This window comes from Erythrolamprus reginae, chromosome 3 (genome assembly GCF_031021105.1).
Source record: "Erythrolamprus reginae isolate rEryReg1 chromosome 3, rEryReg1.hap1, whole genome shotgun sequence".
Taxonomy (NCBI): domain Eukaryota; kingdom Metazoa; phylum Chordata; class Lepidosauria; order Squamata; family Dipsadidae; genus Erythrolamprus; species Erythrolamprus reginae.
This window is the reverse complement of record NC_091952.1, coordinates 139,326,256-139,351,091: the sequence shown is the minus strand read 5'-3', so window position 1 is coordinate 139,351,091 and position 24,836 is coordinate 139,326,256. Positions and strand designations below refer to the sequence as shown.

The 24,836-nt window shown below is 38.8% G+C and overlaps 1 protein-coding gene across 11 annotated transcripts in view; it reads right to left on the bottom strand.

Annotated features, from left to right (window-relative positions):
• The window catches only part of LOC139164552 (carboxyl-terminal PDZ ligand of neuronal nitric oxide synthase protein-like), a 230,310-nt gene that overhangs the window by 109,066 nt on the left and 96,408 nt on the right, over positions 1-24,836 (bottom strand). For 9 of the 11 annotated variants that reach the window (XR_011558634.1, XM_070746840.1, XM_070746843.1 and 6 more), the window contains 2 exons: positions 19,072-19,180; positions 409-550 (listed from right to left, as the gene is read on the bottom strand). Coding sequence is in view for 10 of the 11 variants with exons in the window: in XM_070746840.1 (XP_070602941.1) it covers positions 409-550; positions 19,072-19,180 (251 nt within the window). In the remaining variant the exon portion in view is untranslated. Of the gene's footprint in view, positions 1-408; positions 551-19,071; positions 19,181-22,852; positions 23,179-24,836 lie in introns of those variants that run through there. The other 2 variants (XM_070746845.1, XM_070746841.1) reach the window with 2 other exon arrangements.

Below are 24,836 nucleotides of genomic sequence, written 5' to 3'. Positions count from 1 at the left end.
GGCTGACAGGAGGAGGGAGGAGCATTGCTGAACAAACTGCCCTGCTTCAGGGGGAAATTTGTTGGGGACTCAGACCAGCTAGCTCTATGCCTTGACTCAGCTGAGATCCACCTAGAGCACTATGGACATCTCTAGCCATCCCGCAAAGCCATGATGAAAGATAAGGTCCTAATCTGGTTTAGGAGAGGCAAAAGTGAAGTCCCAGAAAAAAGATTAGTTACATGCAGAGAAAGATTAGCTTCACTCTTTCAATTCTGTATGCAAGAGTTGAGGGCATTTTTCTATCTGCTCTGCATAAGTCATTCTTCACTCAAATAAAATGTTGCCATTTCTTTTTCTATCTGTCTGAGACTTCAATTTTCTGCTCATAGAATGACAGAACCTTTCCCATCATTGTTGTCTTTTTACCTGATGCTTTCAAATCCTCGCTGCCCTTTTCACTATGGCTGTCCTCTTGGCCATCAGCGTTCTGCTGTGTATGCTGAAAGCTCAATTTATGGCAGACTTCAAATGCTTGCCCCACTGTTCGGACAATGCGCATGGCTTGATTCTGCAAAGTAGAGAGAAGAAGGGCAATTAGAACATCCCAACTGAAGACCAAGGCTAACAGCTATTCCTGAAGGAAATAGCTGTTGCCTTCTCTTAACATTCAACTATATAAAGTGCCAGTAATCTAGTTAAAGTTTGGAACTGTGTCAAGTTTGGTAATAATCAATTTTCTTCTATATGCTACTAAAGATTTGGTTTTCTCGGATTTCTGTAGCTAATATATTGTCTCAATGTAATTAGACAATTTCTCAAGGAGTCTATTATACTATATCCTTCCCTTTCAACTTTGCAGTCTTGCTATTTAGTGATATGGAAAAAAACACAGATGAGATTTCCAAATTTGCAAACAAGTCCATTGAATGCTGTACTGCAAGATTCAGAAGCTGCACTTTGATATTAAGTTATTCATTCTGAGTTTATTTCAGAAATATACATCCTGGAAGACACATTTATAAACTTCTATCTGAATCAGAAAGCATATATAGAGCATTATATATTTCAAAAGGACACCTACAGAAAAGGGGATAGAATGCTGTAGAATCAGGCCAGAAATCTATTAACAAGGGAGATAAGAGCAGCAAAAAGACACTACTCTGAAAAGCTAAAGAATCAGTTCTCAACAAATGAACCAGCAAACATGTGGAAAACTCTTAAAACATCATCGGTTACAGCAAATCACCTTCCCAAGCTGAAAGAAATCAGCAACTGGCAGATGCCCTGAATGTGTTCTACTGCAGGTTTGAAAAGAAACTACAGCCACCTATCTCCACAGCCTCCCTCCCAGACACACCAACAACAGCCAAACAACCTACAACTGAACCCATCCCATTGAGTTTACAATCCCTGGTGATCACAGAAAAGTGCAAAACCTATTTCACAGACAGAAGCCGGGACAAGCACCAGGCCCAGACAAGATAACTCCTTCTTGCTTAAAATCTATGCTGACCAATTGGCCTCCATCATCTCCCAAAACTTCAACAAATCACTAGAGATAGACTATGTTCCTTCTTGCTGTAAATCCTCTACCATCATCCCAGTGCTGAAGAGGCCTTCCGTCAAGGAACTGAATTATTGGAATAGTCACCTCTGTATGCTTGGTGTCATGTCTGTTTAAATGATTGCCTTTTCTAGCTATATCCCTCTCACCTCTGATTACTATATTTAAGTTCAGTTTGCTGTCTTCACTTTGTTTTTTTGCCCTCTCTTCTCTTTCTTACTGCACACACATGATGGCGCATTAGGTGCCCACTTATTTAGAATGTTTTTATTGTTAGGAAAGGAACCCTTTTCTTTGCATAGTTACTTTGGTGTTGAACCAGAAAGGTAATGTATTTTATGGGTTTGCCTTTGATTCTTTTAACTTTTACATTGAGAGTTTGAATTCTTAACTGGTAGCAGAGGGTGGTTAGGTTGGTTGGTTTCTTTTTTGTTTTTTGTTTAAGTTGAATTGTAAAAGTCTGTTTGTTGAGAGGTTTGATTGCCTTTTCGTTATAAAGAAACCAACTGATGAGGTTTTTTGCTTAATAGCTTCTCCTAAGCTCTAACCCTTTTAAGATGACACAGAGAAGGACAATTCTTGAAAATTTAACCAGTCAAAATTTTAATACAGTGGTACCTCAAGATACGAACCCCTCGTCTTATGAACAACTCGTGATACGAACCCGGGGTTCAGCAAAATTTTGCCTCTTCTTACGAACTTTTTTCGAGTTACGAACCGGCGTTCGGAGACTGCTGGGAAGCCGCGCGGCTGTTTTAAAAGGTGACAGCCGGGCGGCGGGGCTTCCCAGCACCCCCCCGAACCCGGGTTCGGGGGTGCTGGGAAGCCCCCTAGGCCGGCTGTCACCTTTTAAAACAGCCGCGCGGCTTCCCAGCAGTCGCCGAAAGCCGGTTTTTTTGCGGGTTTTTTTTTGGTTGCACGGATTAATTGACTTTACATTGTTTCCTATGGGAAACAATGTTTCGTCTTACGAACCTTTTGTCTTACGAACCTCCTCCTTGCACCAATTAAGTTCGTATCATGAGGTATTACTGTACTTGGCTTTTTGGAATTGAACACCAACTTGAGGAGGAAAATGCAGATATTTCTTTGAGTAAAGACAGACCTAGCAGTGATGATGAAAGCATTAAATGGGATTTAGCAGACAGAAAAGCAAAGAACTTAATTATTAGCACACTTACAAATTCTCAGTTAGTTTATGTGAAAGGTCAGAAGACGGCTAAAGATACTTAGTCCAAGCCTTCGCGGATGATGTAGTTTTTATAATAGAGGATTCTTTAACATCAATTCTAAAGTTAATAGATCTCATAGAAGAGTATGGGAAAGTTGCAGGTCTGAAAATTAACAAGGAAAAGACACAGATACTAACAAAAAATATGACAGAGCTACAGACAAAAATATCTTGAAAATTTAACAAACAACGAAGTTACAAAAAAGGTGTAATACCTGGATTACCTCCAAAGCTATAACTTTAAAAAATGATAATTATATAAAATTGTTAGGACAGATTAAAAAGGATTTGGAAATATGGAATAATTTGCAATTATCCCTAGTTGGAAGAATCTCCACAATTAAAATGAATATCCTCCCTAAAGTATTATTTATTTTCCAAGTTATTCCAATCAATCCTGGGCCAAATTTTTTAAAAGAATTAAATAGAATCACAAAAAAATTCATTCGGCAAGGTAAGAAACCAAGAATAAAACAAAATTCATTAGAAGACCGTAAAACAGGATGCCTCGGCCTCCCCAATTGGAAGTTATATTATCATGCCACCGCTTTAACATGGATAAAAGAATGGTTAACTCTTGAAAATCGAAGATTACTTAACCTAGAGGGCCATGATTTAATGTTAGGCTGGCATGCCTTTATATGGTACGAAAAGCTTAAAACCCACTCATATTTTAAAAGTAATATTATTAGAAAAGCATTAATAGATGTTTGGAATGAAATAAGGAAAAATCATGTTTTAGTAATGCCAGAATGGATTTCACCAATTGAAGCCATTTCACACCCAAATCTTTTAAAAGATGGTAAGATATGGAAATATGGAGATTTATGGGATAATCAATTAAAATTAAGAACTAAACAAGAACTGCAAGAGATAGGTGTCGATATAGATTGGTGGCAGTATGCACAGATTAATTCTAGATATCAAAAGGACGTTAGAACTTTTATCTTTAAAAAAGATAACAATATACTTGGGAAATTATTGATTCAAAATCAAGGGAAATTAATTGGGAAGCTATATAAATATTTAATAAATTACAAAACGATAGGCTGGATATTGAAAGATAATATGATTTGTTGGTGCAAAAATTTTGGAAAAGGAATAAATTTGGAAACATGGGAAAAGGTATGGATATATAATTGGAAAATAACAAAATCAATTTCTTTTAAAGAAAACCAAATTAAGATGTTTTACAGATGGCATCTTCCACCATATAGGATTTCAAAGATGTTCCCTAATACCTCTCCTATTTGGAAATGTAAAAAAGAAATCGGTACATATTTTCATACATGGTGGACCTGCCCTGAAGCTAAGATTTATTGGAATAAAGTAGAAAAATGATTAAAGGAAATAACAAACAAGAAGATTAAAAAGACTCCAGACTTCTTCCTACTATGCATCTGTGATATCAAATATAAAAAAGAAATATATTATTTAATCATTCATATTTTAGTAGCAGCAATAATTACATTTGCTCAAAAATGGAAAGAAAAGGAAATAGCAAAAGATGAAGAAGTATTTTAAAAAATTATAGAATGTGCAGAATTAGATATGATGACAAGACGGTTAAATAATCAAATGGAAACAGAGTTCTAAAACCTGGGAGAAAGTGTATAATTAGTGGAATGTTAAAAAAGAGTTCTAATAATATATGAATAAACTTTAAAACATTTGAATTTATTAAATTAAATATATGATACATTGAAATTTTAAGGATAGTAGTATATTAAGAAATTTAAAGGATAAGGTTTTTAGATTGAGTAACTGATTTTAATTATTTCATTACATTGTTAAAACAGATACAAAGAAGCAGATTTTAAATTGTATAATTATATAGTATTGCAGTATTTTAAGAAATTTTAAGCATAAGTTTCTTGTGTTTAGTTTAATTATATTACTAAAATGAAAATATAAAACTGAATGTTATATTTTAGTGGTATATTGATAAAATTTATGGATATTAGAATTGACTTTAATTACGCAAACTATAATATCAAAATGGAAACATAGATCTAGATGTTATAATATAGTAGTATATTATGAACTGTTTTTCTGTATTGATCTGATTATAGTTAGACTTTTTTTTGTATTAGTTAGACCTCTGATTAGCGGAGCAATGGTAGCTCCTTTAAAGGTTAAATGTTTTTTGTATTGTTTGTCTTAAAGAAAAACCAATAAAAATATTTTTTTTAAAAGATACTTGCTGCTTTACAAAAAGTTTTTGGAGAACGAGATAGAGGCAGCAAAGTTACTCTCTGCAGATAATTATTTTCTGTTAAAGTAAAAGAACATTCAGATGCAGAACAACATATAGAAATATTATTAAATTTAAATTGATAAACTAGCAATGGCTGGCACTATATTGGAAGAAGAGATAAAAATTGGGTTGCTATTAAGCTCATTGCCTGAGACATATTCTGCCTTGTTTCTACCCTTAATGGAAGGGATATTAATTTTGAAGAAATTCTGGGTCTTACTAGAGGGGAATACTGTAAGCAGCAAAGTTACTGTCATGAGAATAAAGGCAAAGTAGAACTAAATTATGTGGCCAGTCAGTGGGGATCCCACAGGAGATCCAATTTTGAGAATAAAGGGAATTTTCCTCTTTGTTTTATTTGTAATGAGCTTGGCTATTACACGGGAGTGCCCATGTAATAAGGGTGAAAGTAAACAACCTTATATTGTTTTACAAAGACAAAGGGATTTCTCTTCAAGGAACCAATTTAACTATTGTGTGACTTATGCTGCACAAAGTGGTGGAAACAGTTAATTGTGGTTAATTGATAGTGGTGCTTCTGCACATATGACATCAGAAGTTACTTTGTTTGATGAACTATATAGAAATGATGTAGATAATGTACACTTTGCAAATGGAGAGCAAGCTAACATTCAAGAAAAAGGAATTATTATTTTAAAATGCCAATTGGGTAATACTGGAGTTGAAACCGTTGCAGAAAATGTATTATACATTCCAGATTTAAAGGTGAATTTACTAAGTGTACCCATTCTTTCAGAGAAAAGTTTTGTTGTGCCTTTTGAAAATAATAAATGTACTATTACTAGAGAAGGGAAGCTATATTCTACAGGATCTTTAAAGAATGGAGTCTTTGAACTGAATTGCCAGGAACCAAAAGTCTATAGATTAGATTAGATTTATTGGATTTATATGGCGCCCCTCTCCGCAAACTCGGGGCGGCTCACAACAATAATAAAAAACAGCACAGTACATACGGTAGTACCAAATCCAATGCCCACCAATCTAATTACAATTTAAAATTAGTAATCTCATAAAAACAGTATATATAAAAAACAGGCACACAGTCAATCAATCAACAAAACAACATGGGCAAGGGGGAGGTGTTTTAGTTCCCCCATATATAACTAAGACAGTATCTGATCAAGAATCCTTGGAATTATAGCATAGAAAATTTGCCCACCGCGATACAGAAGCCATTATGAAGTTGTAAAAGTGAAGATTTGGCAACAGGCATTTATATCAAAAGTAATTCTAATAATAATCAATTGTGTGGCTGTTGCGTAAAAGGGAAAGGCAATTAGGCCTTCAGTTTCCAAGCAAAGTCTGAGATGCTCAAAGTTGCCACTTGACTTAATTCATACTGATTTTTGTGGGCCTATTAAACCAGCTTTAACTGGCAATAATATCTATTTTTCAAGATATACAGTGTGTTATTTATTGAAAGAAAAATCACAAACTGAACAGAAACTGATACATTATGTTGCTATGGTATCTAATAAGTTTAATAAAAAACCTGAATGTATTCAGTCAGATCGTGGTAGTGAGTACACATCTAGATCTTTACAAGCATTCATTAGGGAACATGGGATCCACCATAGACTCATGGTGGAACATACACTGGAACAAAATGGAGTCACGGAAAGACATAATTGTTACATAATGGGAATGGTTTGACGCATGTTAATTGATTCAATTATGGAATGGAATGGAAAGAATGGAAAAGCACCGGGACCATATGGCCTACCAGCTGAAGTATATAAAACTATTGAGGAAGTATTTGGATTAATAATGCTGGATTTATTAAATGATGTAATTTTAGAAGCTAAAATCCTGGATACATGGACAGAGGCTTATATATCTCTTATACCAAAAGGAGGAACGGATAATCAGAAAGTGAAAAACTATAGTCCCATATCCTCATTAATGTGGATTATAAATTTTTTGTATCTATAATAGCTAATAGACTTAAAAGATATTTGAATGACCAAAATGGTTTTCTTCCTAAAAGGCAAATAAGGGATTACATGCATATAATTTTGAATACTATAGAATATTATGATCAACATTTGGAGAAACAAATGGCACTGGTGTTTTTGGATGCATAAAAGGCATTCGATAACTTAAATTGGCAATTTTTAAATTGACAATTACAATATATGAACTTTGGAATGAGATTTCTTCATTTCATAGAAGCAATATATAATAAACAAACAGCAAGAATAATAGTAAATGGAAAAATGACGAACAAGGTCAATATTACTAAAAAAAACAAGACAAGGATGCCCATTCACCATCATTATTTATTTTGACATTAGAAGTATTAAAGAGAAATGTAAAAGCAGATAAGGAGATTAAAAGATTAAAAATGTGAAATAAAGATATAATCTACAAGCATTTTCAGATTATTTGGTTTTTATACTTGAAGACCCATTGGTATCAGGTCTAAAGCTTCTATTTCAAATTGAGAGGTATGGAGAAGTCGCTTTACTAAAAATTAATAAAGAAAAGACGAATTTGATTATAAAGAATATGACAGAAAATAAAAAAGGATTAAAAACTCTTTTGAATATCAAGTTGTGAAAAAAGGGGGATCCAGATATCAGCAAGGTGTTCAACATTAAAGGAGGATAATTATATGAAACTTAAAAAACAGATTGGAAAAAACTTGGAAAGTTGGAAAAACCTTTAGTTATCATTAATGGGTAGAATTGCATTAGTCAAGATTAACATACTACCACATCTGTTCTTTTTGTTCTCAACAATACCAATTAAAATTGACAAAACTTTTTTTAATGACATGAATAAGATAATAACAAAATTCATTTGGCAAGGAAAAAGACCGAGGATCAGATTGAAACTGATACAAAATGCAAGAATAAAAGGTGGATTTCCAAATTGGGAGCTCTATTACCAAGCTGTAGCAATGACGTGGATTAAAGAATGGGATTATTCTTAGAAATAAAAGACTACTACTACTACTACTAATAATAACAACAACAATAATAACAATTATTGATTATCGACTATTGATTATTAATTATTAATTATTATTAATTATTATAATGTCGCTTGGGGAGACCCAGGGGAAGACCCTTCTCTGTGGCGGCCCCGGCCCACTGGAACCAACTCCCCCCAGAGATTAGAATTGCCCGCACCCTCCTTGCCATTCGTAAGCTGCTTAAAACCCACCTCTGCCACCAGGCATGGGGGAATTGAGATACTCTTTCCCCTAGGCCTCTACAATTTTATGCATGGTATATCTGTATGTATGTTTGGTTTCTATAATAATGGGTTTTTAACTGTTTTTAGTATTGGATTATTATTATATGCTGTTTTATTACTGTTGTTAGCCGCCCCGAATCTGTGGAGAGAGGCGGCATATAAATAAATAAATAAATAAATAATTTATGTATGTATGTATGTATGTATGTATGTATGTATGTATGTATGTATGTATGAATGAGTGACTGTGAGCAGAGATTCCCTGTCCAAATAGGGCCGCAACCGGTGCACCAGGCGAACCTGGGCAAACACCCTCCTCCCCACAGCTGAAAGATTATGTTCTAATGTTAGCTGTGGATCAAGGACACCCCAGTTGTGGACTCTCTCTGAGGGGATCAGTATTTCCATCCTCCACACCAGGGTAATGGATGGACAGATGGGATTATCCTTGGGAGGCCAAACCCACAGCCACTCTGTCTTGTCAGGGTTGAGTTTGACACGCATCCAGACCCCAACAGCCTCCAGGCATGGCACATCACTTCCACCACTTCACCGACTGGACAAAGGGTGGAGATGTATAACTGGGTAACATCGGCATACTGATGATACCTCACCCCATGCCCTTGGATGATTTTACCCAGCAATTTCATGTAGATATTAAATAGCAGGGGGGAGAGGACCAACCTCTGAGACACCCCACAAGGGAGAAGCCTAGAGGTCGACCTCTGACCCACCCACTAACACCTTCTGTGATCAGCCAGAGAGGTAGGAGGAGAACCACGGATCCAGTAAACAGGTGGCGGAACTCACAGCTCCAATGGCCTTGTCCACTTCTTCAGGTGTCACTAGGTCAAACTCCTCCCAGACAGATGGACAAGGACGGGCCCCATTCACCTCAACTAACTCATTGTCAGTCAACACTGCTGTCCAACTGGAGTCGAGGTCCGTTGAGATCTCAGTGATTTTATCAGCGAAAAGCGTGTTAAAATCCTCGGCACTACCCTGCAAGGGCTCCCCAACTCCCCTCTGATTAAGAAAGGAGCGGGTCACCCTAAACAGAGCGGCTGGGCAGGATTCCACTGATGCAATCAAGGTGGCATGATAAGCGCATCTTGCCGCCTTGAGTGCCACTTTGTAAGTCTTAATATGAGCTCTTACAAGTGTTCAATCAGATTCAGATTTACTCTTCCTCCATCACTTCTCCAGAAGTCTCTTCTGGCGTTTCAACACCCGGAGTTCCTTGGTAAACCAAGGAGCTCTCCGGGGTCTAGTGCCACAGCTCTGCTGCAGTTTTATTCCAGGCCGCAGCAAGAGACTCTGCCGCATTGTGTATGAGTGAATCCTGTAAAACTCCAAGCGCCCTCTGAAAGCCCTCTGGGTCCATCAGGCGTCTGAGGCGGAACCACCTAGTCGGTTGGAGCTTTAAAGTCAAGCCGTAACAGAAGATGGTCTGACCATGACAAAGGCAAAGCATCTAAGCCCCTTAGTCTCAAACCATCACTCAACTGCTCTGAGAGAAATATCATGTCGGGTGCGTGCCCCCCCTCGTGAGTTGGACCCTTAACTACTTGGGTTAGGTCCATGGCTGTCATGATGGCCATAAACTCCTGCACTAGCCCAGAGGATTCGCCGAGCAACAGTAGATTGAAGTCCCCCAAGACAATAAGTCTGGGGAACTCCACCGCCAGCTACCTCCTTCAGCAGCACAGGCAGGGTTGTTGACATGTAGCTGGGAGGCAGGTATGTGAGCAACAAGCCCACCTGAACCCCTAGGTCCAACTTCACAAAGAGGGACTCACAACCCACAATCTTAGGAGCAATGAGTCTGTGTAGGCTAATAGTCTCCTTGGCTATACTAGCTATTCCTCCCCCCCTTCCCTGGGGTCGTGGCTGATGCCAACCTGAAACACGGCTAGGCATATTTCAGAGAGAGGAACTCCTCCCACTGGGCCCAGCCAGGTTTCAGTCACACATACCAGGTCAGCCTCCTCCTCCAGGATCAAATCTCGGATGAGGATTCAAAACCGACCTGACATTGAGCAGCAGCAGCCTGAGTCCAGGGTCCGGATTACACTCATCACCAGAGCTCCTATGATCTATGATCTTAGAAGGACATGATTTGCAAATAGGGTGGCACGTATTTGTATGGTATGAAAAACATAAAAAACATAGGTACAGTGGTACCTCTATTTAAGAACTTAATTCATTCTATGACCAGGTTCTTAAGTAGAAACGTTCTTAAGAAGAAGCAATTTTTCCCATAGGAATCAATGTAAAAGCAAATAATGCATGCAAACCCATTAGGAAAGAAATAAAAGCTCGGAATTTGGGTAGAAGGAGGAAGAAAAGGAGGAGGACAGCTGCTGCTGAAGGAAGAAGGTGAGGTGAGGGGAATCAAAAAAATCCAAAACTTTAAGGCTTTTAAAAAAATAGAGGGACTCTGAGACAGCAAGAAGGAGCACATGTCTCCAATACACCCGGCGCAAGGCTGCCTCCCATACACTGCCTCCCATACATTGGCTGCTGGATTTGAACAATAGAAACATTGCGTCACTCCACTAGAATAGACTGGAATAATATCCCAAGGTATAAAAGATATAATAATGCAGATAAAGAAGTTAAAAATGATAGCAAAATTAGAAAATGAAGGTATAAAGATAAATTGGTATATGAGCATACAGCTTCAAGAGAGATATGAAAAAGATTGTCAACCTTCACTATGATTCTGCATTTCTACTACACTTGTTTGCTATGAGAAAGGGGGAGGGGTTTTGGTCAGGGGGGGGAGAGTGCAGGAGGCCCTGTGAAGTGGGATAAGTTTCGTTTTCCTAGAAACCAGGTGACCAGGAGGAGAGCGTTAGAAGTTGCATTCCATAAATGTGACGTGAGTCTGAAGATGTGTCCACCTGATGGTTATGGACACTAGGGATTGGCCAATCTCCAAGAGCGGGGTCAAAAGGGGTTTTGATATACGCATGTATCCCGCCTTTTTCCTCAGTCTTTGCCTTTACTTTGATTGCTTTCAGTTCTGATTTTTGATAAATTCACTTTTGGAACTTAAAATGGACTCTGAGTTTTATTTTTATTAAATACTGACTGTAGCAGTTGACAAAGATGTTAAGGCAGAAGGCATTCATTTTGAAAGAAATAAAACTGGATGGGATATTGTTGAGCGTAGATGAAAATGTGATATATATTTTTTATAACAGTTTGTTGTCTATTTGAACAGGTTAAATAAACAATGATAAAGTGGATAAGGAATATAGGTTATATTATAGATATCAATAATTGTCAGCAATTGTGGGAGAGAAATTATAAAATGACAATGTCGACAGCATTTAAGGAAAATATGTCACCACAGAGGTTAGCAAAAATGTTTAAGAATAAGTCAATGAAATGTTGGAAACGTTATGAGATACCTGGTTCCTTTTAAATACATACATACATACATACATACATACATACATACATACATACATACATACATACTTTGTCACTGTATGTATATAAACAGTATACCCATGCAACGAAATTCATATGATGCCAAAGACCAATCTCAACAATCCACTTTTTTATTATATGTGGTGGACTTGTACGGAAGCATTATGGAATTTTGGAAAGAAACTCAACGTTGGATTCTATCTTCCTAAGCTAACTTTCTGCTCCTTTTCTCTCCATTTTCACCCCTCTCCTTATACTTTCCCACTTAACTTTTCTCCCTGTGATCTGATACTGCTTCCTTCGTTGCCACCATTTTAAGTCATTGCTCTGTAAGAGAACAGTAAATGAGTCCTCCATCTTGTCAGGTATTTTTTTACCTTTGTTTCCAGACATCTTTTTATTAGCTATGTGACCAGCCGTTGAGGAAAGAAGCTGGAGGATATGCATTATTTCAAATACCATCAACACAGAATGTAAAAATGGGTAGGTTTTGCGCATGCGTCGAGAGTAGACGCTCCCACGGAATGCTCTCCAGATGTGATTAGAGAAAACAAATCTTAACCCTTAACAGCCCTCTCAAACTAAGTGAAAGTGGACTGAGAGGTAGAAAATTTAAAAAAGACTTGGAAAACCTGCTGGGATCAGCTAAAAAGAGGAGTTACAGACCAAAACTTCACTGTTAAAAAAGTGAGTAAAACGACAAAGGGAAATGGTGACTATTCCAGATCTAGGGGGAAAAATGGATACACTCCTTCAGGCATTTGCAAACGTAGGACAACAACTTAAAGATATGCAATTAGCCATGAAAGAAGTGACAAACGGTATGAATGAACTGAAAGTTCAATCCAAAGATCAGGAGATAAGGATCTTGAGACTTGAGGCAGATTAAAAAAAACAAGAGCAGCGTATAAACAACTTAGAAGACCGGCAGAGGAGATCAAACTTACGTTTGAAAGGATTCAAGCAGGATTTTAGTGAAAATAAGAAATTAATTCAACTGATTTACCAATGGCTCTTGGAAAGTAAAATCACGGTGGATTTGGATGAAATTGAAAGAGTTCATTGGGTTTACGGTCCTTGGAATTCAGCCAATCAAAAAGATATTGTGGTAAGATTTGCCTTGGAGCGGAGGGCTGCGGAAGGTTTTAGACAGCTTAAACAAACTCCAAATCTCCATTTCAAAGGCTCTTCTGTCTGTGTCTTGAAAGACTTGTCTGCCCAAACGCTGCAGGCAAGAAATCAGATGAGACCAGTGACGAATATGCTCTTTCAGAATAATTTACATTTTACTTGGAAATATCCAGCCACGATCCTGATCTTCAAAGATGCCAAGACTTATTTTGCAAGTTCTCTGGAAGAGGGAATGCAAATGCTTCGACAGTTGGGAATGAATCCAGATATAAATCAGCAGGCAACGTCAACAAAGGAGGTAACTGGAGCCGAAGGGGGAGAAGCAACAGGAGGAGCGATTGGCGATTGTGATTTATCTACAGGAGATCCTATCAGCCAAGAGAAGGAGGAAAGAATCATTGCATTAGAAAAGGAACTAGCTTTACTCTGAGAGAAGGGAAAGAAGGAGGAGGGGCGTGTCACACGTCAAAGAAAGAAATAAGCACTGGATTGTATAACTGGCATTGTTGTTCCCAGCGGATTAGCTTTTTGGGTAATCTTTTCCCTTCAATACTTAATAAGGGGAAAGGAAGGAATAGAGGGGGGGGGTTGAGGGTTACTATTTGTTTCTTAAATGGGTAATTTTTTAGAGCGTACTTGAGGGATAGCAAAGCCATGGGTGCCTCTCAGAACCAATGGAGATTTTTTCCATTGCTTCCCCTTTGGGAGAATGTTGAGGGAGGGGCACTTGGGTGGGGGTTTAAGACTACAAATGAAGAATCTTCCAATATGCTTTGCTTTACAGAGGAGAGAAACATATCTGAAAGGAATGGGTGAAAAGGTTTTGATGTCATTAAATGTGAATGGAATGTCGTCACAGAGTAAACGTTATAGAATCATAAAACTGGCTAGGGATAAAAAAGTAGATTTCTTATTTTTATCAGAAACACATAAAGAGAGGGAAAGAGAAGATAAATTAACTAATTGTAAGGACTGGGGATGGATATATAGCCTAGCTCTGTTAAAAAGTGCTATTGCTAACATGTTGTAAGCCACCCTGAGTCTAAGGAGAAGGGCGGCATAAAACTCGAATAAATAAATAAATAAATAACTAAATAACTAAATAAATAAATATATGAATCTAGGGGGAATACTAAAAGCAGAGGAGTAGCGATACTAATACACAAAAGAATTCCCTTTGAACTGATTCAAACTAAAAGGGACAAGAAGGGAAGGATGTTATTTATTAAAGGAAAAATGAATAATAAGGTAATAACATTAGCAGTAATTTATGCCCCAAATGCAAATACAAAGCAATTTATATTAAATACAAAGCGTAAATTGAATAACTTTGCAGAAGGCACAGTCATAGTTCCCTCTAAGCTGAGCAGTGAGCAATGCTCACTTAAAAATCATCATCAACTCAGAGTTTTCCAAACCTGCCCAGAAGCCAAGAGGGAAAGAGTGAGAGGGAAGGAGAGAGGAAGAGAGAGAAACAGATAGAAAAAAGAGAGGAAGGAAAAGAGAAAGAAAAAGAATGGGAGTAAGGAAGAGAGAAAGAAAATCAAAATCTAGTTTGAAACTAGCTCAACTATTTAAGTGGCATTTTGATATTGATAGAGTTGCCCTATTATGAGCTCACTGTTATAGACACACAGTACAGTATTTTATTTTGAAATTCTCTGAGGCAAAACAGGGTGGGTTTTTTATTTGTTTGTTTATTTGTTTATTTATTTATTTATTTATTTATTATTTCTGTGCCGCCCAGTCCCAAAGGGACTGCCGCTCAGACACTATACTTTTCCGCCCACCCCCCAAAAAAATTAGAGGGAACACTGGGCACAGTGATTCTGGCAGGTGATTTTAATATTGAATTGATAGCAGGGAAATAGGAAAAAAATAATTTGCCTTTAAATAAATTAGGTATGATGGATCTTCATGCCGAAGCGACAAATAGAGCTACGTTTTATTCAGCTAGGCACAATAAGTTTAGCTGCATTGATTATATATTAATGAATAAAACTGGGAATACATATCTTAAAAGAGCTGAAACTGAAAGCATTTGGTTATCAGACCACGCCCCATTATTAGCAGTGATTGTATTTGATTCAAATAATAAACAAAAAATATGGAGATATAATCCTCTTGTGTCAGGAAGAGAAGAAGATAAATTGAAACTCCAAAAAGAATTGACTGAATATTTTAAAATAAATGATACGGGAAATATGAAGCAATCAATAATTTGGGATGCACATAAGGCCTTTATGAGAGGGAATTGTATTAGTACTGAAATCCATATTTTTAAAAAATGTGAGGTAGAAAAGAAAAAGTTAATTAAAGATATTGAATTAACTCAAGAAAGATTGAAAATTACAAGAAATAGGGAGTGGAATAATTTATTAAAATTTTTTAAAAAGCAACTGAGACTTATGGATGAACAAATATGGAATAATATGAGATTGATTGTAAAGCAGAAAATTATGGGATGGGGGAATAAATCAATGAAACAAATGGCAAATTATTTAAAAAAAAGAAAAGAAAAATCTTGTATTGTTGCATTAAAGGACAAAAAGGTGTAATAAAACGTAGTAATGATGAATTGCAAAAAATAATGAAAGAGTTCTATGAAAAGTTATATAAAAAAGATCAGGTCATTCTGCAAAATATAGAGGTTAAGGAGAAACTAACCGAAGAAGACAAACAAATATTAAATGGGATAATAACAAATGATGAAATTATTAGAGTTATTAATGGGTTGAAACCTGCCAAAGCTCCAGGCCCAGATGGACTTACGGGGGAATACTATAAGACTTTTGTGACTTAATTATTACCTTATTTGGAGAAACTATTTAATAACATACTTCAAACCTTCAATATTCCACAGTCATGGAAGACATCCGAGATCATTACTATCCCAAAACCAGATCGGGATTTGTTAGACCCGGGATCCTATCGCCCCATCAGTTTACTAAACCAGGATTATAAAATATTTATGAAAATTATAGCAAATAGGATAGAGAGTATCTTACCAAAAATAATTGGTGAAGATCAATATGGATTTGTTAAAGGAAGGAAAATTCACGAACCAATTAAAAATGTTGTTAATGTGTTACACCATGCTACCACTACCAAAAAGAAATTATGCGTCTTAAAGTTAGATGTGTATAAAGCATTTGATAAAGTTAATCATAATTACCTGTTTCAACTTTGTAAGGAATTAAATATGGGAGAAAATTTCTGTCAAATTATAAAAGAAATCTATAGGGATAATACGGCCTATATTAAGGTAAATGGAAATAGAACAGAGAAAGTTAATATCCAAAATGGAACTAAGCAGGGATGCCCACTTTCCCCCATCTTGTTTGCAATGGCAATTGAGGTTCTAGCAAATAAAATTAGAAATGATAAGGACTGGAAGGGTTACCGAATTGGAAAACTTGAATTGAAATTAAATCTTTTTGCAGACGATGCCATAATATTGTCTGAAACCCCCATTGAAATCATGGAAAAATTAATGGTTGTACTTCAGGAATTTAAAGATCAATCAGGTCTCTCAATTAATATTGAGAAATCAGAAATATTTTGTTTGAATACAGGTCCCAAAGAGCAGATCGAGATACAAAAAAATTCAGGATTGAAATTGGGATGTAAAAAAATGAAATATTTAGGAATTTGGTTATTCAAAAACCCAAACAAAATTGCTGAGGTAAATTACAATTTAATATGAAAAAAATGCAAAAGCAAATTAAAAAGTGGAAAGATAAAAGTTTGAGAAAAATGGCCAAAATAAGAGCTCTTAAAATGATGATTATTCAAAAAATGATGTATTTATTCCAAGTTTTACCAGGTACCTTCCCAGGAGTAAAACTAAGGGAATGGGACAATAAAATGAATTTTTGGATTGAAGGAAATAAAAAACCTAGAACAAGGAAATGATGGCTGATTGCCAGAGAAAAAGATGGAGGATGGGGGTGCCCAAATTTAGAATTATATAGAGAAGCATTTCAAATAGAAAGATTAATGGAATTACAATTATTGACAGAAAATAAGTGGGTGAAACTTGAAAGGGAGATTAATAATATTAAAAATAAAGAGATTTTATTTAAAAAATGGAGTAAAATAGAAACCAATAGATTAGCCAATCCTTTGAAAGCAGCTCTAGGTATTTGATCAAAATGGCAAGGGAAATTAGCAAATAGGAATTCAAAATTATCAACGTTGCATGTTTTGAATATAAATAATGATGTTAATCTAGGTAGAGTTATAAAGGAATTAAATGATAAAGGCATAATGAGAATAGAACAATTATATGAGACAGATGGAAGAGTTAATAGAACTCGCTTCAAATGTTGGTTGGGCCACCAAAAATGATTGCAGATTAATGCAATATGCAAATATTTGAATAAAAGTGAGATTAAAGAAGCATTTTTGAGAGAAGAAAACTGTCTAGAGAAAATATTGGAAGAAAAGATTAATGATTCAAAAGGACAGGCTAGTAAGATTTATAGCATGTTACTACAAGTGGAAGAGGAAGTGATTAAAGGCCTAACAAGATACTGGCAAAATGAATTACGGATTAATGAAAACGAGATGGAAGAAGTAGTAGAAAATACATATAAGATAAAGAACACAAGAATTAGAGAGATGAGAAGGAAAATTTTACATAAATGGTACTTCACGCCAGTAAAACTAGCACACTTCCAGAGGAAAGGAAAAGGAAATTGCTGGCATGGTTGCCAAATAAAAGGAGTTTTTATGCATATGCTCTGGGAATGCGTTGAAGTTCAAAAATTTTGGAAGGAAGTACAGAACGAAATTAACAATATGCTAAACATTAATTGGATAATCACGAAAGAATTAGCAAAACTAGTTAAATATGGGGAATTATGAGAATTTAAAGAAATCAAAACAGCAGCTTTGGAAAGCGCTCAAGCAGTAGTGGTATTAGGGTGGAAGGATAGCAATAAATGGACAATCCAGAATTGGTACTGGTACATGGTGGACCACATCCACTTCGAAATTATGGAAATAAGATTAAATAACTTTGATGAAAATAAATTGGAGAAGCTGATGGCACGATGGAATAAGGTGAAAAATTATATCTTAAGTAGAATTTATGACAACAATGTGAAAAATAAATTCCAATCACTTTTTGTATGTAAAGAAATGTAAACCGGAGCCAAGGAAGAAATTGAAACTTATTGCAAATAATTTAACCCCCTAAATGGTGGTGGGGTTTATTGGTGTTGGGCACTTTTTCTTTAAGTATTTTTGTTTGTTTGTTTGTTGAAATAAAAATTTAATAAAAATATATTTTTTAAAAAAACACAGAGAATGTAAATAAAAATCTTGTTTATAAAGTACAGTGGTACCTCAAGATACGAACCCCTCGTCTTACGAACAACTCGTGATACGAACCCGGGGTTCAGAAAAATTTTGCCTCTTCTTACGAACTTTTTTCGAGTTACGAACCGGCGTTCGGAGACTGCTGGGAAGCCGCGCGGCTGTTTTAAAAGGTGACAGCCGGGCGGCGGGGCTTCCCAGAAGCCTCCCGAACGCCGGTTCGTAACTCGAACAAAGTTCGTAAGAAGAGGCAAAATTTTTCTGAACCCCGGGTTCGGTTCGGGAGGTTGCTGGGAAGCCTCCCAGCCCGGCTGTCACCTTTTAAAACAGCCGCGCGGCTTCCCAGCTGTCTCCCGAAGTCGAACGCGGAAGTTCCGCTTTGGCGTTCAGCTTCAGGAGACAGCTGGGAAGCCGCGCGGCTGTTTTAAAAGGTCGCAGCCGGCCTGGGGGGCTTCCCAGCACCCCCCGAACCCCGAACCTGGGTTCGGGGGGGTGCTGGGAAGCCCCCCAGGCTGGCTGTCACCTTTTAAAACAGCCGCGCGGCTTCCCAGCAGTCGCCGAAAGCCGTTTTTTTGCGGGGGGTTTTTTGGTTGCACGGATTAATTGACTTTACATTGTTTCCTATGGGAAACAATGTTTCATCTTACGAACCTTTCGTCTTACGAACCTCCTCCTTGCACCAATTAAGTTCGTATCATGAGGTATTACTGTATAAAAAAGCTCCTTCCCCATAGCACCAAATCTCCTCTACCTAATGAGTGGAAAATACTGACAATTTGTTTACAATTCCCATGTAAATAGCCTCCAAGAAAGTGGAGATACAAACTATGCACAGTACCTATAGAGTGGATTGATGACCTTCAGTTATTAGCGGGATTTATAATAGGCCCTAAGCTGGTATCTTGTCAATTTGCAACATACCTTCTTCTTGGACTTGAAAACATTACAGCGGAAGATATTACTGGAGCCATCTCTTGCAATATAACTAAAGATCTTCAGGTCCTGGGAATCGTGGGACACATAAAATATCCTGAAAAAATAGCAGAAATATAAATGTAATATACATGCCACATAGGAAACAGACTATTCTGACAGTGTCTTGGACAAAACCAAGCCAAATCAAGGTATGGGTTCTCACTGATTGTCTTATTAATACTAGCAAATATACCGTATATACTCGAGTATAAGTTGACCCAATTATAAGCTGAGGCACCTACTTTTGCCACAAAAACTGAGAAAATTTATTGATTCGAGTGTAAGTCCAGGGTGGAAAATACAGTGGCTCCTGGTAACTTATAAAAATGGAAAGCAATAAAATTACATCAATTGAAGCATCAGTAGATTAAATGTTTTAGAACATTTATTTCAAAGAAAACCAATAAACTAGCTCTGTAAGTTTAACAGAGGGTAAACAGGTATATGTTCCCCCAAGGCAGGTATAGGCAAAAAAATGCAAGTACTTACCTCAATCCTCTGCTGCTCCTGCTGGTTTGGGTTAGGGTTAGGATACCTGGCCTCTCCTTGCCTCAAAGAGATACAATCTCCCTATCTATTTACTATTGCTGAATATCCAAAATATACTATTTAATTCTATGTACCGTATTTTTCGCTCTATAAGACGCACCTGCTGATAAGACGCACCTAGATTTTAGAGGAGGAAAATAGAAAAAAAATATTTTGAGCCAAAAAGTGGGCTAAAATATTTATTACAATAACAGCGCATTTGAAAAACGCTTTCCCAGGCAGCCGGCTTGCTGGCTGGGGAAGCAAGCGATCCGGGACTGTGTGGCTTTGCGCCGTGAGGACAACAACGGTGCCCCACCACCCGTTCCTGCAGACGCGCTGCCTTGCGCCTCGTTTCCTCTTCCCGCCGCCGCATTCGGAGCCCGAGAGGGGGAAAGAGAAGAATGGAGAGAGAGCTGCGCGCCGGAGGCGGACGCCGCTGCCGCCTCAACAGCAGCCACGGGAGGGGAGTCACTGGAGCTGCCCCCGGACTTTCCACAAGCCCAATGCCGCCAGCCCACATGCCCGCCTCTCCCCGCGGTGGTGGCGGCGGTAGTGCTGCCCAGCGCTCCGGCGTTGTCCGGGCTTCTCACTGCCGCCTCAACAGCAGCCACGGGAGGGGAGTCGCTGGAGCTGCCCCCGGACTTTCCACCAAGCCCAATGCCGCCAGCTCACATGCCTGCCTCTTCCCGCGGCGGCTGCAGCGGCGGTAGTGCTGCCCAGCGCTCCGGCGTTGTCCAGGCTTCTCCCGCCACGCGCAGTCCAGCAGCTCGCTCCGGCTGGTGGCGGCGGAGGAAGGCGAATGCGGCTTGGAAGCTGGCTGCTGGGATATCGCCGCCCCCCCTCTGCTCCAGCGCCTCCCCCCCTCCCTGCCTGCATCTTCGCTCCATAAGACGGGGCTGATTTTTCATCCTACTTTGGGAGGAAAAAAACTGCGTCTTATGGAGCGAAAAATACGGTATATTTGCCATATGTGTACATAGATATTACACACACAGGTACACAAAAATATACCGTACATTATCTATTATATAAACTGTATGTGTATATATACATACACAGAGAGAGCTCTTGTAAAATTATATACATTCAACCTCACTTACTGTGATAGGAAAAATAAACCCAGAGTCCACTTTCTGCCACACATTTAACAATAACTAGAACATTACACATGCCTGCAGATGTACTTCCCTTGCTTGCACATCACTGTTAGAGCTAGGAAATGTCATGAATTGAGTAAAATGTGGTGATTCTCACTTAACAACGCTTTTGCTTAACAACCAAAATTTTGGGCTCAATTGTGGTCATAGGTCTTTCTTTCTGTCTCTCTCCTTCCTTCCTTCCTTCCTTCTGTCTTTCTTCCCTCCCCCCTTTCTTTTTCTGTCTGTCTGTCTGTCTTCTTTCCTTCCTTTTTCTTTCCTTCTTCCATCCCTTCCCTCCCTCCTTTCCTTTTTTGTCTTCCTTCCTTCCTTCCTTCCTTCCTTCCTACCATCTTTCTTTGTCTGTCTCTTTTCCTTCCTACCATCTTTTTCTGGCTGCCTTCCTTCCTACCATCTTTCTTTTCCTTCCTTCCTTCCTTCCTTCCTTCCTTTCCTTCCTGTCTGTTTTTTCTGTCTGTCTTTCTTCCTTCTTCATTCCTAGCATCTTTCTTTCTCCCTCCCCCCCCTCGGATAAATTACACAGTCAATACTGTACTGGTTTTTATTTAAGGTTACAAAGCAAATGAACAATCATTTTGAGTGTTCTCTAAAATTTCTTCAGTGGGATCCATAGTTTATCTGGCAAAAATATTTTCACCTGGCAGGAGCCTTGGTGCAGGGCAGGCAGAAAGTGAAGTCCCGGCAGATGGGTGGCTAGAGGGGACCACACGCTCCCATCTGCCCCTTGCTCCAGCCATTTCAGAGGACCCACACACACCGCCCGCTCCAGTAATTCCTTGCTGCAATCCCAGCCACTCAGTATTTTAAAAAGCTGAAAGGCTGGGATTGCAACAAGGAATCCCAGAGTGGGCAGGGGAGGTGCCTCCATGGACACAGTCACCTTCCTTTGCGATCACTGCCTGCTTGGAACCCCCACCCCTGCCAGGTTACAATTCGGCGGCAGTGGCAGTGGTGGGTGCCTGGGGCGTGGACATGACATTCCCTGGAGGAACAAGGAGGCGGCGGCGGCAACTGCTGAGGCGGCCCGGCAGCTTTTCTTAGAGAAGTAGCAGCATCGGGAATGTCATGTCCACGCCCCAGGCACCCACCACTCCCACCGCCACCGAATTGCGAGGCTGAGTAGGTCAGCAAACAATCCCTGAAGGGGCAGAGCCATCGCCCGCACCAGCACCATGTTTTTGGGGGTCCCTGTAGCAGCGTCTGAAACTGGAGCCGCAGGGTGGAGCTCGGCCAGAGATCTGCCAGGGCTGGCTAACTCGGGCAGTGTGCCTAGGAGGAACAAGGTTCCACCACCACCACCTTGTTCCTGCAGAGGCGCATGGTGGGCTGGCAGCGGAACAAGGGGCTCACGTTCAAGATGGGCACAATCCCCACCTCCTCCCTTAGGGTGAATTTCTGTCCCCCGCCACGAGCTTTAAAGAGAAAGACAGAGAGAGGGCGGGGCAAGACCTCCAGTTTGGGCAGCACCCCCAGCCGAGCAACAGGAACGACCGCTGCTTTTTCCCCACAGGACGCACACACACACTCCTGCAGAGCTGCTCAAATCAGAGTTCTCGCCTCGCCCTCTCTCCACCTTTCTCTTTAAAGCTCGCGGCAGAAAACTCAGCCTTCCCCCCCCCCCGAGGCGCATGGTGGGCTGGTAGTGCAATGAGGAGTTCTCTCATGTGCGCATGACATTTAGAGGAAAAAACCTTCACAGCCGGAAGATTTCCCCGCACTTTCTTGCCACTCCACTCCCTCCAACTCTGGCACCCGGCTCCATCGGCAGAATGGTTCCATGCCCTGGTGGGTCCAGCCTACCCCTTCTGCTGCTGCTCCCACTATTGCAGTGCCCAAGCACCGTCAGTGACTCGAGTATAAGTCGAGGTCGGATTTTTCAGCACATTTTGGGGCTGAAAAACTTGACTTATACTCGAGTATATACGATAGTTCTTTCCAATATTACCATTTTGCAATTTATTCTTTTCCTTTAGTTTACTACTTACACATTCTTTTTTAACTGGTAATTGATTTCAGGAAGAAGAAAGATGTACATTTACCTTTATTCATAAATGGTGAACAGGTAAAGGAGGTTGGTAGTTTTAAATTTCTAGGTATTCATATCACAGAGGACATCTCACGGATTATGAATGTCAACATGCTTGTAAAGAAGGCACAAAAGTGGCTGTACTTCCTAAGAATGCTCAGGAAGATAAAACTATCTCAGCATCTCTTGTTGTCCTACTATCGCAGCATCATTGAGAGCATCCTAACATATGGCATTCTTGCATGGTATGAGAACAGCTCTGTAGTGGATAAAAAGGCTTTACAGAGAATCATTAGAACTGCCCAGAGTATCATTGGGCTACAGCTACCAGCCCTGGACATTATCTTCACATCTCGCTGTTTTATATATATATATTTTTTTTTATTTGTTTTGTCAAGTTCATATTGGTGGTATATAAAGATATAATAATATTCATATACATGATACTAGTAAAAAAGAAACATTAGGACAGGGGACGGAAGGCACGCTGATGCATTTATGCACAGCCCTTACTGACTTCTTAGGAATAGGGAGAGGTCAACGTAGATAGTCTACAGATAGCGTTTTGGGGGTTAGGAGATGATTCTACAGAGTCTGGTAGTGAGTTCCATGCATCAACTACTCAGTTACTAAAGTCATATTTCCTGCAGTCGAGTATAGAGCGGTTTACATGAAGTTTGTATCTGTTGTGTGCTCGTGTGTTGTTGTGGTTGAAGCTGAAGTAGCCGTTGACAGGAAGGATGTTGTAGCAGATGATTTTATGGGCTATGCTTAGATCATGTTTAAGGTGACGTAGTTCTAAGCTTTCTAAACCTAGGATTGTAAGTCTTGTTGTGTAGGTATTCTGTTACAAGTGGAGGAGTGGAGGGCTCTTTTGGTAAATATCTCTGGACATTTTCTAGAGTGTTTATGTCCGAGATTTGGTGTGGGTTCCAGACAGACGAGCAGTATTCAAGGATTGGTCTGGCGAAAGTTTTGTATGCTCTGGTTAGTAGTGTGAGATTACTAGAGCAGAAGCTACGTAGGATTAAGTTAACAACTCTTGAAGCCTTTTTGGCGATGTTGTTGCAGTGGGCTTTGGCACTTAGGTCATTTGATATCAGTATTGCAAAGTCTTTTACAGAGTGAGGGTTGTTTGTAAGGTCTTGTTTATTCAGCTTGTATTTGGTGTTCTGATTCTTTTTGCCAATGTGTAGGAGAGAGCATTTTTTTGTTTAAAAAGGTGAACAACATTCTCAGAGACTCTTCTCATCCTACTTACAATCTTTTGGACTGCTGCCTTCTAGCAGAAAATACAGAACAATTAAAACTCAAACCACACATTTTCTGAAAAGTTTTTATCCCAGAGTTATAAGTGCACTTAACAATTTACTAAGAGGTCACCATCAGTAATCTGCTGGACAATACTACTTGGTCTGTTGTGTGGATGTTGGATGGTTCAGGAGGGAAATTGCAGGTTGAGCATGTTCTTTTGGATTGTTATGTATGGTCTTGGGCGTCATAAAAATTTCATTGTATGGGTATACTGTGTATATACATACAGAACAATTATATTTATTTTATATGATTAATACACCGTAATAATATTCCAATGCTTTCTGTTTAGTGAACCAATTGACTCTTAAAATGCATATGGTCAATTACCTATTATTATTATTATTATTATTATTATTATTATTATTATTATTTATTAGATTTGTATGCCGCCCCTCTCCGAAGACTCGGGGCGGCTCACAACAGTAATACAAAAACAATATAACAGTGAGACAAATCTAATATTAAAATAAAACATCTAAAACCCCAACAATTTAAAACCATACAACATATACATACCAAACATAAAATATAAAAGCCTGGGGGAGGATGTCTCAGTTCCCACATGCCTGGTGATAAAGGTGGGTCTTGAGTAATTTGCGAAAGACAAGGAGGGTGGGGGCCGTTCTAATCTCTGGGGGGGAGTTGATTCCAGAAGGCCGGGGCCGCCACAGAGAAGGCTC